This window comes from Epinephelus lanceolatus, chromosome 7 (assembly GCF_041903045.1).
Source record: "Epinephelus lanceolatus isolate andai-2023 chromosome 7, ASM4190304v1, whole genome shotgun sequence".
Lineage (NCBI taxonomy): Eukaryota > Metazoa > Chordata > Actinopteri > Perciformes > Serranidae > Epinephelus > Epinephelus lanceolatus.
Window position 1 is genome coordinate 7,462,635 of NC_135740.1, and position 17,205 is coordinate 7,479,839.

General features: G+C 40.7%; 1 protein-coding gene across 1 annotated transcript; it reads right to left on the reverse strand.

The window, feature by feature from the left end:
- Positions 1-275: 275 nt before the first annotated feature.
- Positions 276-16,673, reverse strand: LOC144463847 (uncharacterized). The gene is made up of 3 exons (XM_078169613.1): positions 16,422-16,673; positions 16,020-16,125; positions 276-1,222 (listed from the first exon to the last, which is right to left on the reverse strand). Exons 1-3 carry the CDS (start codon positions 16,671-16,673, stop codon positions 276-278), a joined length of 1,305 nt encoding a protein of 434 aa, XP_078025739.1.
- Between the last annotated feature and the right edge of the window lie 532 nt (positions 16,674-17,205).

A 17,205-nucleotide genomic window follows, 5' to 3' on the forward strand; every position in this document is an offset into this window, starting at 1 on the left:
ACACATCACGCTGTCCAGGCACCGCTGCGATATGAGTTAATCTGAGAGACAGTGGAGCACAAAGGCTCCGGAGAAGAAGCCGAGTTAGTGACATCCAGAATGGCCGAGTTAGCAAGATGCAGTAATAGAATACGAGAGAGAGAGAGAAGGAGAGAAGGTGCCCGGTGTATTATAGGGGGGTCCTCCGGCAGACTAGGCCTAAGTCAGCCTAACTAGGGGCTGGTACAGGGCAAGCCTGAGCCAGCCCTAACTAGCTTATAAGCTTATAAGCCTAACTAATAAGCTTTATCAAAAAGGAAAGTCTTAAGTCTAGTCTTAAATGTGGAGACGGTGTCTGCCTCCCGGACCGTAACAGGAAGATGATTCCACAGGAGAGGAGCCTGATAGCTGAAGGCTCTGGCTCCTGATCTACTTTTGGAGACTTTAGGAACCACGAGTAACCCTGCGTTCTCAGAGCGCAGTGTTCTGGTGGGATAATATGGCACTATGAGCTCTCTAAGATATGACGGAGCTTGACCATTTAGAGCTTTATAAGTTAACAGTAGGATTTTAAATTCAATTCTGGATTTTACAGGGAGCCAGTGCAGAGAAGCTAAAACAGGAGAAATATGATCTTGTTTCTTAGTTCCTGTTAGTACACGTGCTGCTGCATTCTGAATTAGCTGGAGAGTTTTTAAGGACTTACTAGAGCTACCAGATAATAGAGAGTTGCAGTAATCCAGCCTAGAGGTAACAAAAGCGTGGACCAATTTTTCTGCATCTTTTCGGGTCAGGATAGGCCTAATTTTTGCAATATTACGCAGATGAAAAAATGCAGTCCGTGAGGTTTGTTTTAAATGAGAATTAAAAGACAAATCTTGATCAAATATTACTCCGAAGTTTCTTACGGTAGTGCTAGAGGCCAGAGCAATGCCATCTAGAGAAACTATGTCATCAGATAAAGAGTCTCTGAGTTGTTTGGGGCCAAGAACAATAACTTCAGTTTTGTCTGAATTTAACATCAGGAAATTGGTGCTCATCCAAGTTTTTATGTCTTTAAGGCAGTTATGGAGTTTAGTTAATTGATTACTTTCTTCTGGTTTCATCGATAAATACAACTGAGTATCATCCGCATAACAATGGAAATTTATAGAGTGATTTCTAATGATGTTACCTAAAGGAAGCATATATAGAGTAAATAGGATTGGTCCGAGCACAGAACCTTGCAGAACTCCAAAACAAACTTTAGTACGTAAGGATGACTCATTATGAACGTCAACAAACTGAAAACGATCAGATAAATAAGATTTAAACCAGCTTAGTGCAGAACCTTTTAGGCCAATTAAGTGATCCAGTCTCTGCAGTAGAATTTGATGGTCAATTGTGTCAAACGCCGCACTAAGATCTAATAAAACAAGTACAGAGACAAGTCCTTTGTCTAAAGCAATCAGAAGGTCATTTGTAATTTTAACTAGTGCTGTCTCAGTGCTATGATGCACTCTAAATCCTGACTGAAATGCCTCAAATAAATTATTATCATGGAGAAAATCACACAGCTGGTCTGCGACTACTTTCTCAAGGATCTTTGACATAAAGGGAAGATTAGATATTGGTCTATAGTTGGCTAACACCTCTGGATCCAGGGTGGGCTTTTTTAGTAGAGGTTTAATTACAGCTACCTTAAAAGACTGTGGTACAGAGCCTGTTAATAAGGATATATTGATCATATCTAATATATGAGTGTTAACTAAAGGAAAGACCTCCTTAAGTAGCCTAGTTGGGATGGGGTCTAAGAGACACGTTGATGATTTAGATGAAGAAATCACTGCTGTCAATTCTTGAAGAGAAATTGGGGAGAAGCAATCTAAATATATATTAGGTCTTACAGCTGTGTTTGAGGTTAGATAGGTACTATCTGAGGACAGGAGGTCATGAATTTTGCCTCTAATAGTTAGAATTTTGTCATTAAAAAAGCTCATAAAATCATTACTGCTAAGGGCTAAAGGAATACAAGGCTCAATAGAGCTTTGACTCTCAGTCAGCCTGGCTACAGTGCTGAAAAGAAACCTGGGGTTGTTCTTGTTTTCTTCTATTAATGCTGAGTAATAGTTTGCTCTGGCATTGCGGAGGCCCCTATTATAAGTTTTGAGACTGTCTGTCCAGATTAAACGAGATTCTTCCAGTTTGGTCAATCGCCAATTCCTTTCAAATTTTCGCGATATTTGTTTTAACTTACGGGTTTGAGAGTTATACCAAGGAGCGAACTTTCTTTGCTTTTTTAACTTCTTTTTAAGAGGAGCTACAGAGTCAAGTGTTGTTTGCAGCGAGCCTACAGCGCTATCGACAAAATGATCAAAGTCGGTACAGGAAACCTCGTCGACATGAATGTTAAAATCGCCTACAATAATAACTTTATCTGATTTAAGAACTAAACTGGATAAAAACTCTGAGAATTCAGATACAAATTCAGAATATGGGCCAGGAGCACGGTACACTATAACAAATAAAAGTGGCTGCGAGGTTTTCCAGGTCAGATGTAAAAGACTAAGAACGAGGCTTTCAAATGAATTATAATCTAGTTTAGGTTTAGGGCTGATTAACAGACTAGAGTTAAAAATGGCTGCAACTCCCCCTCCTCGGCCGCTGCCTCGAGGAATGTGGGTATTATTATGACTGGGAGGAGTGGACTCATTTAGACTAACATATTCATCTTGACACAGCCAGGTTTCAGTGAGACTGAGTAAATCAATATGATTATCTGATATTAATTTGTTTACTAACACTGCTTTAGACGATAGAGACCTGATATTTAACAGTCTGCATTTAATTCTCCTGTTTTGTCTTTCTGTCACAGAAGAGGTTTTAATTTTTATGGGGTTGTTATGCACAACTCCTCTTTGTTTAATTTTAGATTTAAATAATTTAGGTGGTCGGGGGACAGACACCGTTTGTATAAAACTATGAAAACTATGGCTGGGTAACTGAACTAGAAGCTCAGAGAGGCGTATAGGACTGCGTCTCCGAGTCCTGGTCTCAACTCTGGGTTGTCAGGGTTTTGATTTACTAATAAAGTTTGCCAGGTTCCTAGAAATTAGAGCAGCTCCATCCAAAGTGGGATGAATGCCGTCTCTCCTAATAAGACCAGGTTTTCCCCAGAAAGTTTGCCAATTATTAACGAAACCCACATCGTTTGCTGGACACCACCTGGACAGCCAGCGATTAAATGATGACATGCGGCTAAACATGTCATCACTGGTCAGATTTGGGAGGGGTCCAGAGAAAACTATGGAGTCCGACATCGTTTTTGCATATTCACACACCGAGGCAATATTAATTTTAGTGACCTCCGATTGGCGTAACCGGGTGTCATTGCCGCTGACGTGAATAACAATCTTACTGAATCTACGTTTAGCTTTAGCCAGCAGTTTTAAATTTGACTCAATGTCGCCCGCTCTGGCCCCAGGGATACATTTGACTATGGCCGCTGGTGTTGCTAACTTCACGTTCCTCAGAATAGAGCTGCCAATAACCAGAGTTTTATTCTCAGCGGGTGTGTCGCTGAGTGGGGAAAAGCGGTTGGAAACATGAACAGGCTGGTGGTGAGCCGTGGGCTTCGGCTTGGAGCTGCGCCTCTCACGAACAGTTACCCAGCCTCCCGTCTGAACGGGAGTTGCGGGAGGACAGTTAGCAGAGGCTAAGGCTATGCTATGTGGCTCTGCACTGGCTACAGGGGGCTAACTACCGCAGCTACTGAATGGTTTTCCATGGTGTGGAGCTGCGCTTCTAATTAACTAAGCCTCGCCTCCAACGCAGCAAATAAGCTACACTTATTACAATTACCACTGTCGCTAAAGGAGGCAGAGGCATAACTGAACATTTGGCACACCGAGCAAGAAAGAGCAGAGGGAGAAGCCATCGCTAACTGTAAAGCTAATGCAGCTACCAAGGCTAGTAACGTGCAAACAACAGCTAAGAGATTAGCGAGAAAGTCGTAGAAAGGAGGAGAGCTATAAGTGCTTAAACAGAACCACTGTGGGTTAAGACTTGAAGTAGACGTTAAAGCAACTGAAGTGAGAAAGCAGGCTAGCAGAATTCACCAGAGCAGTACAGAGACGCTGTCACAGAAACACCGGAAATGACACAACTCGCTTACCGCAATATGTCAGCACGTCAGGTCTCCCATCTTGCAGGAATGGACAAAATAGATCTGAGCTGTATTATGCAGCATCTTTGCAGTTCCCCTGTAGCAGCACAGAGCTCTTTAACCACTGTTGCCAACTCCTCAGTAAGAAAAGTAGCTATTGGCTGTCCTATAAGTTGCTAGAAGTCGCTAAATGACGTCATCGCCTAATTTGCATAATTGTCCATATGCATGTAATTGTAATGGTTGCTGTAGGAGAGAGGAATAACGTCATGGGAGAGACAAAAACTGAGTAAAAAAAAAACACCCTGAATATGTTTAGAACTACAAATGAACCTTCTTTCAGTGATTTATATCAGACAAAGAAAATTTTACTTTTACATCCTGCCCTGACTGTAAACCAGGTCGATTGATTGGTTGATATCCTGATGAAGACTCATTGAGTCGAAACGCGTTGATATCCCTGTGCTTAATAAAGGATTTTTAATATTACCCCGGAGTGCCTCGGACTTTTCAGCTTGGACTGCATGTTTGAACCCTTTTTGAAACTTTCAGTTTACAGTCAGGACAGTCCTTCTGTTTTTATTGCATCTGTTTCATTCCCTGTCTTTGAAGAGCACCTGAGCAGTTTTTTGACGGTTTTGACCCAGTGCAGCACTCACTTTTTTTCTTTTTTGCTTGACTATTGGACTTCAGGAATGATGTTTGTTAAAAGAATGATCACTGAAAGAAGAGAATCATATATTACATTTTTTAATAGTCTAAATTTGAAAAGTATATTTTTTGCACTTATCTGTATAAATGTGCATTAAATATTAACCATGCTAGATGATTTACCTATTTTTTCTTCCTGTTGACCTTTTTTTCTATGCCATTTTGGATTTTAATTACATGACAATTTAGCTGGGGTGGTGGTGTGTTTTTGTTTTTTTTTTGTTTTTTTGTTTTATATTATGAATTTCAGGATTTTAATCACAGATCTTTAGTTAAGATTATTCCAGGCAATATGAATGAGTATAAAAATTTAGGAAATAATCATTTCCTGGGGCTTAAAATCTATACTGATTTTACAATATATCTTAATATTTTTGACAGTATATTTTAGCATTACATTTCATTCTGAGTGGTATTAAAGGGTCTATAAAAGTCTTGGACTTGGAGTAACTTGGAGAACCCTGCAGGTACCCTATAGATCACAATAATCAGCTATCTCAAAGCACTGTGGCAAGGTTTGTCTTCACCTTTTTTTTTTTTTTTCTTTTCAAACAGTCATTGGAACAGGGAGGACAGAGGAGTAAAGAAGCTGTACAGCACTCTTCATACATTTTATTTAATGAGTTTGTTTATGTTTTTGCTGGTTCAAACTGGAAAATTATGATGGAAAACATCATAATTTGAATTAAAATCCCCTAATTCGCACAAACTAAAATACGCTCGCTTTAGCCGGGTTTTGGTTGATTCGAAAAAATGTTGATTCGCAAAACGGGGGAGGGAAACAATTATGTTCAAATTAAGTCTGACGTAGCGCACCTCTCTCCATGGTGATATCCACACTCCGGGTCAGGAAGGAAAACTTGTGCGAGTTCGTAGTTTTCACCAAAGTCCATACATTTAATGGAAACACACAGGATTCGTATTTCTTTTAATGTGCATTTCCCAATGATTCGAATCACTTTTGGATGGAAACATAGCTACTGATACAAACTGGTGTGAATAAAAAGAAATTCTACATGTTAAGCTTTTTATTCTTCTACTCTCATTCTTTTACTCTTCAGTTAGATTTTGTGATGTATCATCACCCCTATTCAATACCAATGCCATTATTCAATGCTGCTTTTTTGAAAGGAAGCATCAACGGTCTCTGTTCATTAAATATATCAATTACATTTTGGTTTACTTTTAAACACCCTTCTTTAGTAAGCTAAATGTATATTTGTAATTGGGGATTTAATGTAATGTAATTTAGCCCATATATTCTGCTGCTGTGGCCCACAGGAACCCTACATAAAACTGAGTTGGGTCCCATCAACAACCCATGAAAAACTCCATAGGCTCCACGTGGGAGAAACTGTTTTTGCCCAATGGGACCTGAATGAAGCCCAACAAGGGCCCATCATCAGCCCATCAGGGCTAACACATGTGGGGCCTCCATGTAAACTGAGGACAAAATTAGCTGGGCCCCAGTTGGGTATCCAAGCTGGGCCCCAAATGTAAACCCTGGTGGAACCCATCTAGGCCCCACATGGGTGTGCTGGCTAGGAAAGGATAATACAGTTCCTGATATCCCATTGGAAACTGATGCAGCACATGGAAGAGGTCATCCTATCCATTTTGCTAGCAGGATGCTACTCCAGCTGGTGCTCATTCTTTTCCATCTTTTCCTTTATGTTTATGTTTGACAACCTTGTCGTGTTTGACAACCTCAACTTGGCTAGCTTGCAGCTAGCTAGCTGGAATGACTCGCAGCCACACATTATTACCATCCAAAGCCAATCACAAAAATCACCAGTAAGACTTTCAAAACAGAAAAAAGAGTCCAGTGCCTGGCGTCCAATGTTTGCAAACTGTAACGTAAAATCTGTAAGAGTATGCAATTAATGTACTATTTGGTTTCATACTAAGGTTTTGGACATCCTAAAAACATAAATAATTAAATAGCTTATTAAAATGGTACTTTGGACACAGCCCCAGTGTTGTGTCAAAGTCTGTTAACCAGCAATTCAGACAACACAGCTACTGCTGAAGCCAGTTCATATGAATATTTGACAGTTTCATTATCAAATCAATACAGATTCCAATAGAAAAACTTTTATGCAAATTGTGCTTGCCAGGTCTGAAACAAACAAACAAAAAAAAAAAACACATAGCATCAACCTCCGGGGCTGAAAAATTAAATCCACAAAGAAGTGCCAAAAACTGCAGTTCTTTGAATGACCACTTGAGGCTGGCTCTAGATCAAAGTCAGTCCACATATATTGGGATATTTCTTGACCTCAACAACAAGTCTCCGTATTCATTCTGCGTCACATGACACAGCAACAGGATTCTCTTTGCATCAAGGGTGAGGAGAGGAGTTGAGCTGCCATAGGAGCACAGAAAAAGCTGCTACAGGAGCTGGTATGTACAAGCTGAAAGCGAATGGGGGAAAAATGCATTTAATTCAAGGGGTGGTGAGGCTGGAAATAGGACAGCGGCATAAAATCCCACTTGACAGTGTGTCCAGGAGCGTCAGCGCACTTCTTGTTGCCATCACTGTGGGGTTGTACATTGAAAATGATAAGGGCATATTTTTTGATGTGCAGTGTTTGCCTCCAGTGTGTTTTGGCATTTAGCCTAGTAAGATCATCCTGAAGATGTGAGCTCAACATTCTGTTTCCCTCACTGTCATCAGCCTGTAGGCTACATGGCACCAACTTGGTTTCTACCCAGAAATTAAAATCCAATTGCAGCTAATCAGGGATGTGCACTAAAGTTGACAATGTAGGCAACCAATCAGGGACTACTTTGTAGTTGATGACATAAAATGCAGGCTGCAGCTTGCATAACAGTAATGGCTGTTCTTGAAGCAACAACTCTAACTCAAACGCCAGTATAGTAAACACAACAATACAGTAAGTGAAGTTATTGCAGAGTCAACAACAACAACAATTAAACAAGAACAAGAGTATGCAGTCACAGAGTTTCTCAGAGAAAAATATGTTTTTGCTGTTCTTGCAACAGGAACATGTTCCCTGGTGTTTTGTTGGCTGAAAGAGTTTGTCAAGGCAAGTACTCCTGTCCACTTAAAGTGTTTGGGACAGCACAGAGGGCAAAACAAAATGTTGAGCTCACGTCAGCAGCATAGTCTTACCAAGCTGTGAGTAGGTGAACTGACAGTTGGGACTCCATATGGGATTTAAAGCCGCTGAAAAGATTCATTTTCTATGGAACTTTCTCTTTCCCTCTAAAAGGTAATCTGGAACAATACAGCTGCTGCAGGTAGCATCTGGCTGCAGGTGACAGCTCAGTGAGGACTCACATCAAGCTAACATCAAGCTAACGCCGAATGACAATTCACTGAGCTAAATGATGAGCCCAATGACGACTCAGTGTCTAAAAGACAGTGGAGGAGAAATGTTGAACTATAAATATTCTGTTTTCACATGCTAAAACGGGGAGCAGCAAAAACAAGACAACAGTGGCTCACTGGCACCGAGCCAGGGACCAATTAGAATTTAGGTTGAGTGTGTGTTAGCATACGAGCTAATAAACATTCAGCTCTCTGATCCAAATGAGTGCTTTTGGCCACACATGCAGACACAGGAGGTGAGGTGGTAAAAGCGACAGATGGAGGAAAAGCTTGTTGTTGCCTCTTTAGTCCTATTTTCTATTCAAAAGCGGGTTGTTTGTTATTTAATTGCATATTTTGCATAGAGCTGATAGCATCACATTTGGGGGTCGCTGTATGGGCTGACCGCCAGGTTAGCAGGGGCAAGGAGATCATAACACTGCCACTGAAAGCTACTTTTCTCCAAGTTTCATGTCTTTTTGCTCTTTCCAAGGATTTTATACAACTCTTTCATTTGTTTTACTAAGTGCAGATACAATCACTAGATGGAATATAACACGTCATTCTTTCCCATGAGAAAATTCTCTTTGTGTCACCTTTACCTCAAGCTGTGATTACTTTTTCTGGCAATAAAAATAGCTAAAAAGCATGCACTGCTCTGTTGGGAAGCAATGGGTTTTTCATTTTAGAGCGTAGATTTGATTTGTTTATAAAAAGACAGAATTGGAAAAAATAACTGTCTTACTGAATTTTTCTGCATTTTATGTCTCTATTAGAGAGTTGACTGAAGAGAGATGTGAGGAAATGAGGGGAGGGAGATGGGGAAAAATATGCAACAAAGGTCCAAACCACAAACACTGTGGTTCATGGTCAGCACCTTAAATAGCTAAGCCACCAGAGCTTCTACTATTTGTATTTTAATTATGCGACCAGCTGGAATCCATCCATCCTGACTGGAGTTGCCAGTTTGTGGGCTGCAGTGTTCCTATGTTGTTGCTTGAATAATAACAGTTCAGTCAGAGACACATCACGGAATTGACCATGCACGTCTGATGGAGCAGATGCGCTTCGATTTCAGTCAATCTAGCTGTCTTCACAAAGTGGCTCATTTTTTACCTGCGCTATAGAAGTGGAATCATACAACAGGTAGTTCCAACCAAGTAAATTCATCAGGAAAGAGGCATTCCCCAGTGTTTATACATCACTGGGACATCTAAATATATGCATCACTCCACTTTACAGGTGTTCCAAACCATTCAATACATTAACCAACACCACATTAACAGCCGTGGTAACAGACTTTACACTGCAAAAATGAACATAGTTCCACAATAACGTTTGTCATTAGAAGACCCAACAAAGGGAAGGCATGAGGCCTGAATACTCAAACAGCATCAGCTGATGTCACAGTGGTTCTGTCTAATTAATCAAAGTAACTGTCAGCTAAGGATGCAGGATCATATTGGCATGTCATCGGTATTGGCCGATGTTGTCTTTTAAAAGAATAAAATCAGAATTGTCCAACATGCTTTTTCTTATTTTGCACAATGAATGAATATAACATACACTCTAAGCATTCTATTTCAAGTCTCCATCTGATGGTGGGCTGTCATAATAAGAGTATGCATGCATAATTTGATGTTAATTCCACTCCAGTAAAGACTTGATGGTCACTAAAATGAGATGGGGGGGAAAAGTGGATATATCGACAGTGATTTTGGTTATCAGCCAAATAGGTTGTTATCTATCAGCATATGAGATATCGGCAAAAACGTTTTTTGTTTTTTTTGTTTTTATTTTCAACTTTTCCTCTGAGGTTTTTTTACGTGTAAATGTGGATAAAAAAAGAGGGTTGAAGCTTTTGCTCCTGCTCTGCTATTGTGCTTCTCATGTTACACCTCCTGTGTAGACACTCTTCTGCAGAGAGAACTAATCCCCCTTAAAGGAACGGTTTAACAAAGAGGTGTGGACTTGAGTCACATTGCTTGGACTTAAGTCAGATTTGAGTCACAAATTTGATGACTTCAGACTCGACTTGTCAATGTCAAAAAAGACCTTTCCGCAAACCCAAAGATTAAAAAGTGTGTTATTTAAGAAGTGTGCCATGAATCAATTTAGTTACATTCATTTCCTGCAGTGTTTCCCCATATATGTAGGCTACTTAGCAGAGGTGCTCCACCATGTGATTTGGGCCATTTCTATATGAATATCTCCCCAATTAATCCGGTATCTCTACTTTATGCAGCGAAAGTAGGTGGTAAGCAAGGATTATAAATTGAAAGCCCCCTGATAATGGTGCTCTGTTCGATCAACCACAGATCACTGTCTGACAGTATTTGTTTTAAATAGAATGAAGGCCAATCAGAAGAGCCCATCAGGTGACACAAAACATGCCTAGAAAATTCTTTACTACAATAAATATTAAACTGTAGCTCAAACATTCATTGTTACATTCATGATAGTCTATATATACAGACTCTACATTCAGTGAATGTAGAGTCTGTAGGCAAACCCCGGAGATCTTGCCTCCGGAAGAAGAGCGGAAGAGCCCTGGTTTCCGGTGCTAGGCTGTTTGTAGTCCGCGTGATATTGACCAATCACGTTTGAGCCGACTGCAGTTGTTGCCAGGTTAAACGGTCCGTGCGGTGAACTAACGAGGCGGAACATAATTCGCGTCACTGCAAACTCTGAATCCATCGCAATGGTTCAGCATATTTACTTACATATAAACGGAAGTCAGAAACGGAAATTCGCCTCCCCCTGCCAAAATCAAACTGGAATGCCAAAAAATTGGGGGTCTGGTCCCAGAGGCTGTATCGCCGTCTGCCAGAAGTCAGACGCCGAATACAGCCGATGGGTTCCAAGAATGCATTCATGATGCTAACCTGATGCTCACCTGCCTGTCCCATGCACAGACACTCTATCTGACGATCTTTCTCTATTCACTTGCAAAACACACTTAGCTGAACTTGTCCGTGGAGGCTGTGAAACACTCCACCGTCCTGTCTTGGAGTGACTGTGAGGTTGCCAGGAAACCATGTAAAGATAGAAGGAAGTGACTGCCCCTGGTCAAAGAACAATAAGGCACAGCCCCATGTAAAAGCATAACTTTTCATGTTTAAATTTCATTTTCTGGTTTTCAGATAAAGCACAGTCACAGACACCAGTCAGGGTTTAGACACATCTGAATCCACATTTTAGCAGATTATTTGAAATAGCAGTGTGGCTTGTGTAATGATGTCAAAATGCTGGAGTTGTTAACCTTGATACAGTATCTTGAAACACATTGATATTTGATACCACTACTACTTTGGGGAGAAATAGACATTGAGGTGATGCAGTGTAAAATTTGTATTAAAAGATGAATATAAAAAGGCTATAACATGACAGCAAAGACTTTTCTTGGTCAGTAGCAGAAATAGCAGAATGTCTAAAGTACACATTAACAACAAGACAGTTTAAGAAAACGTAGCTGGGGCAGGCGCATCAGTACAGTTGGAAATTAGTATAATGACTGTTTTAAATATTCAAAATCAATATAAATCAAGACTGTAAATCCAAATCCATTAATGACACAACATTTTAATCTAAAGTCTATACAAATGCCCAAATTGTCAAAAAGATGTACTGTAAAAAAACCCTTTTATTTACCTGACACTCAGCTTATCCCTTGTGAGCTTAACTTCATTAAGCTTCATTTTGTTTTCCAGCAATTTTTGAGTTAATCTGACCACAATTCATAAAGCCGATTTTGCCTAATCAGCTTAAGGCCAATAAATAGGGTGACCATATTTTTATTTCCAAAAAAGAGGACATTCGGCCAGCCACGACATAGCCTACTTAAATTATACTCGCAGCTTACTCAAAGATGCCTTATCATTTCAAATTTATATGTATGCATAGAAAATTCAGTTATATTACAAAATAATATCTCTCAAAGACAGAAATTCAGATAGGCCCCAACAGGGGACACATACACACACTAGAGTGTCAATCCGAGCCCAACGGTACCCGACGGGTCGGGCCGGGTTTGGTCAAAAATGTAGCTAGAAATTATATTCGGGCTCGGGTCGGATTCGGTCAGCTTTCAGTGAAAATGTAGTGTAAAAATAAATAAAATCCTATTGTCTGTCCTGTTTATTGCTTGGGGATTGTTATTTACGTGACAACACCTGAACATAACACTCACAGACACACATTGGCTGTTTGTTTCTACCTCTCTCCTCGCTGGAAGTCTCAGACCTCCAGCCGCCCGCCTCCGCCTTGATTAAACGCTGAAAATAAAATAAAAGAGGGAGACAGGTTTTTCCTATTTTATCTTATTTTGTTTTATTTCTCCCTCTCCCCTTGCTGGAAGCGTCGGACCTCCCGTCTCCCGCTCCCGTCTCCCGCTCCCGTCTCAAACACGGAGGTCTCCCTCTCCGCTGAGCATGCCCGGCCTGTTAAATAGCCTGTAACCGTAACAACTGTGTGACACAAACTCAATGCTTTGGTCATTAAATAATGTTGGGCTCGGTTCGGGTTTGGACAGAAATATGCTGCCCATGCCGCACTCTAACACACACACACACACACACAAACACACGGAAAACCGGACATTATCATCAGTTTATAAAAAAAACCCCGGACGCCCTGGACGGGACGTGAAAAGTGGACATGTCCGGGCAAAAGAGGACGTTTGGTCAGCCTACCAATAAAAAACACTACCATTAGATTAGAGTGTCTGACATATAGTAGTGCTGAGGTGAAATAAAGAGCACTTCCTGCTTCAGAAGTCATCCCTTTGCCTTATTTTAGCATTTGAGAAACCCATTCTTACCACAATATATTTTTACAGTTCAAAGAAATTAAAAAGAAATTAGTTGTAAAATATGTAAACAATATTTATATGTTCATATGACATAGAATTAAATGCTCAAACAATGTTAAACTGACAGAAAATTCCTGTCAGACCTGATGTTAAGGTTGAGTGAGTGAATTGGGGTTTACAGAAAATACTTTTTATGCAACACTAGGCTCTAGGGGTCTAAATATCAGTCATTTGACCACTTTGATCCACACCAAACTATCTTACCAGGTAAAGGATGGGTTGCGATAAAATGTGGTGCAGACACTCATGGTTAGAGAATTGATCATAAAAACCTTCTGATTTTGATAATTCTGTGTTTTCCTCTAGCACCACCCAGGGTTGCAATGACATGAGATTTTCATGGTAGAATAGCTGTCTCAGAAAATATTGCAGTTTCACTGGTTCACACAGTATTACAGAATTTATATTTTCAGTCAGAATGACCCTTGAAGGAATGAAAGTGGAAGGGTTATTGTTGGTTGAACAAATGTTTTATCACTATAACTGAAACTTGAAACCGTTTTGTTAATGGAAGTATGTGTAAAAATTCTCCCCTTAGAAAATAACTAAAATAAAGGGGAGATTCAACGTCTAGTTGCATTTCTTTTTTAATATTGTAGATACGCTATGGTAACTGTGATATCATTGTAAACCTTGAAACCAGTATATTTTTGCAACCCTAGTGCAACCAGCAGGTCAAAATGTTCACTTATCTAGTGATATATCTCAATATCTAAGAGGTGGACTGGAACAATATTTAGACCAGACATCCGTGGTCTTTTTTCATTAAACACCGTCATGCCATTTATGGTGTGTAAAAATGGTGTGTCTGAAAAAACTGTTGGATGATGTGCCATGAAATTAGGTTAACACATTCATGTCAACCTCAGGACTGAAGTTGTAATAACTTTTTATCAGTTTAACTTTACAGAAAGGTTTTTAGTTTAAAATTGGATTTTAGTTTCAGTATGAGTCATCAAAAACACATTGTTGTTAATGGTTATAACCTTGAACACTGCAAAGAGGAAAGGTTAGTTAGCTAGCACTTACTGCTGTTGATAAAATGGGTCTTTTTTATTTTCTTTTAAAAGGTAAATTTCTATCAAGATTTAGTATTTTATTATTTTTAAGTGAACACATACAGTCCAAGTGTGTGAAAAGTTTCTCAGCAGCAGCTGATGAAGTGGTTCACAATCTTTATCTGTTGCAACAGGGCCTTTAATGTTCAGAACAAAAAGCAGTGAAATCCATTCAGTGCATTAAAAATCTCCTCTGGAAACAGGGTTCAAAGCTGAGTTGTTAAGCCACGCAGTCAAAGACAAAGCAACCTTCAAAACAATCAGGAATCAGAACAGAACAGAGAGGAGTGTTTGCTTGAATTCATGGAAATAACCTGTGAAATCAAAGTCCTCTCTTGAACGCCAGCAGGAGAGAGCTGGGCAACACAAACACGGCAGTCACACATGAGGGAAGACAGAGGGAGATTAGAACGTCAGCACATTGCGTGGTGCTTTCAAATCCAGGATGCCTTTGACTGTCCTTGTGGCTTACATGATGTAAAAACACCACAGAGAGGTGTAAGAAACCTGGGGTGCCACTCGCCACTTTTACAGCATTGATTTTGCTTTTGACAGGATGGTCGCTAAAGCACGCGCACACACACACACACACACACACACACACACACACACCTGAGTGAAACCTGAAGCTGTGAATGGTGCTGTGGTGCCAGCAGCAATGGCAGAACGTGACATGGATGAGACAAACGGGAGAGGAGGATGAAAAGTTGAAGTTGGGCAAACTGAAAAAGAGACAGGATGAGGAGGGGACACTAGGCTGTGGGCTGATAACACTGGGGGAGGGACGCGGGACATGGTACTGATTTGAATCCATCCTTCTTAGCCGCACTATCATCCACAAAAGGGTGGCTAATACCCCTTGTCAAACGTTCCCTTTCATGCTGAGATTTGAGGAGCGACCCGGTTTACAGTACAGTCGACTGTGTGTGTGAAAGCATGTGTGTGCATTTGAATGTGTTAGACCATGAAGCAAGTGTGTTGAAATATTTTTGTGTTAAGTGAGTGCTTGCTATGTGTTTTGTCTCACAATATTGTCTCTATTTTCCCTATGATTTGTACCAAATTATAGTAATTTCCAAAAATTAACAAAACAGAAATGTTCTGTAAAATGTTGAAAAAACAAAAAGTATTTTTCTGCTGGAAAGATGGTCTTTTCATAAAACTAAGTTCTTGATGTAGTAGAAAAATGCAAATACTTTTGAAATTGGTGCTACATGACCAGAGAAAACAGAGAAAAAGGGGGTAGAAAACACAGCTACAAGAATGCACTGCGATGCACTGAACCAAAAACCACTCCTGCTGATGGGTGACATAATTTGGCCCGGCCGTTTTGATACAGGAAACAATATGGCAGCCAACTGGTCACAAACAATCTACAATTATAGTTACACAGTGAGCTAAAATATGTTTATGAAAACATATGAGGCGAGAAATAGGCGACTCAGTGAAATAATCTTGATTGATATTTGATCAGCGCTTAGTTTTACTGTACCATTTGATCCCAGTTTTTTCAGCCTCCATTTTTACAATATAGGCAACAGTAAAGTGCCCACTGTTCACAAATTATTGCTATTACAGCCAAACAGTGCACTAAAATATGTTTCTCAAGACATGTTAGGTGAGAAATAGGCAATACAGTAACAGAATCTCGGTGTATATATGATCAGCACTGGTTAGTTGACCTGAGTTTGATCAGATTTTGAGACAGAGACTTTTTATTTTATTTTTAACTATTTAAAGTTCCAGTGTGTAGGATACTGGCCAAACTTGATTATTGTTTATTAAGTATGTTTTCTTTGGTTATATATTAAAGAACGGTATTTGACAACGTTAGCACGCTATATCCCACAGAAAAAAATAAAAGTAATTAAACTAATTAAACGAATGTTACCATGGCCAAAATTAATTAATATATTTCCTTACCTCTGCTCTCGGTCACCGTCTCAACAGGTAATTGAGTCCAGACAAGGGAAAAGTAACCGAGGATGTACTCCAGAAAGGTGTCCGGCTGGCAACTTGTATCTTTCTGCTGCAAGACAACAGGGACGGAGGAATTCCTGTAACTGGTCTCAAATTTGTTTGAAGTTAGACCTGCATTATCCGAGTCATTTCAAAATCTGCAACTTTGTGAACATTTTTATCACTTGTGCAAGTAGCTTTTCAATGTCCTCAACAGCCTGGACGTCCTCGGTGTCCTCCTCCTTCTCTTCAAGATGAGGCTTTTTGGCTGGCTGAGTCAGCAAGGAGCTGCCTGCTGCTGCCACTGGTGCCACCCTAGTGGGGACGGTGTCATGGAGACGCCACCATTTAAATGGCACAATGTACTTGGACAGTAGCAGGCTCCTGCATCCATGCCATGTTGAGGGGCAGGTCCTTCAGGAGTGTCTCCAGTGCTGTGTAACACACATAGTTGTTGTTCTCCAGGATGGCAATGGAGGACAGAAAGACGAGGACCTTGAGTTTTCCGATGGAGTCGAGGGTGGCAGGGAGCCAGGTCATGCACTTTTCCAGCCATGGCATGCCCTGCTCCCTGTACCACTCCAACTTCCGTGAATAGCAAAGTCCTCGTCTTTCCATCTCCTGAAGGACATGCCTCTGTACTACAGCCACCCTGGTTGCCAGCTGGGTCCTATGGTCCTTATCATATAGTTCAATAGGGGACTTGTGGTCCCAGCTGGCATGTGGCTTTTTACTTTGCCACAGGCGGAGATGGGGGAACCATCGCAGCTTCAGTTCCTGTAGGCCCAGCTGAAGGCAGTGCAATGGGTCCTTTCCTGAGCAGATAACAGTCTCCTTTGCCTTGTCAAAAGTTCCTGGAATGGGAACGACTGGTTCTACTTAACCATTTCCAGGAACTTTTCTGTCTGGTGTGCCCCGACCACCTTAAAAGGGAAAGGGCATTGCACTGCCTTCAGTGAGGCTACAGAATGTCCTCCGCCCTCTCCGTGAACACATCCCCCATCAGCACCATCCATAGTTGCTGGCCAACGATGGAATCTGCTGCCCCCAAGGATTCACATAATGAAAAGATCCGCTGGATGTGGAGATGATTGCGGATGTCCTTGGTCCAGTTGGAAAGAGGAGGGCAGCAGACTTCTGACATGGCAGT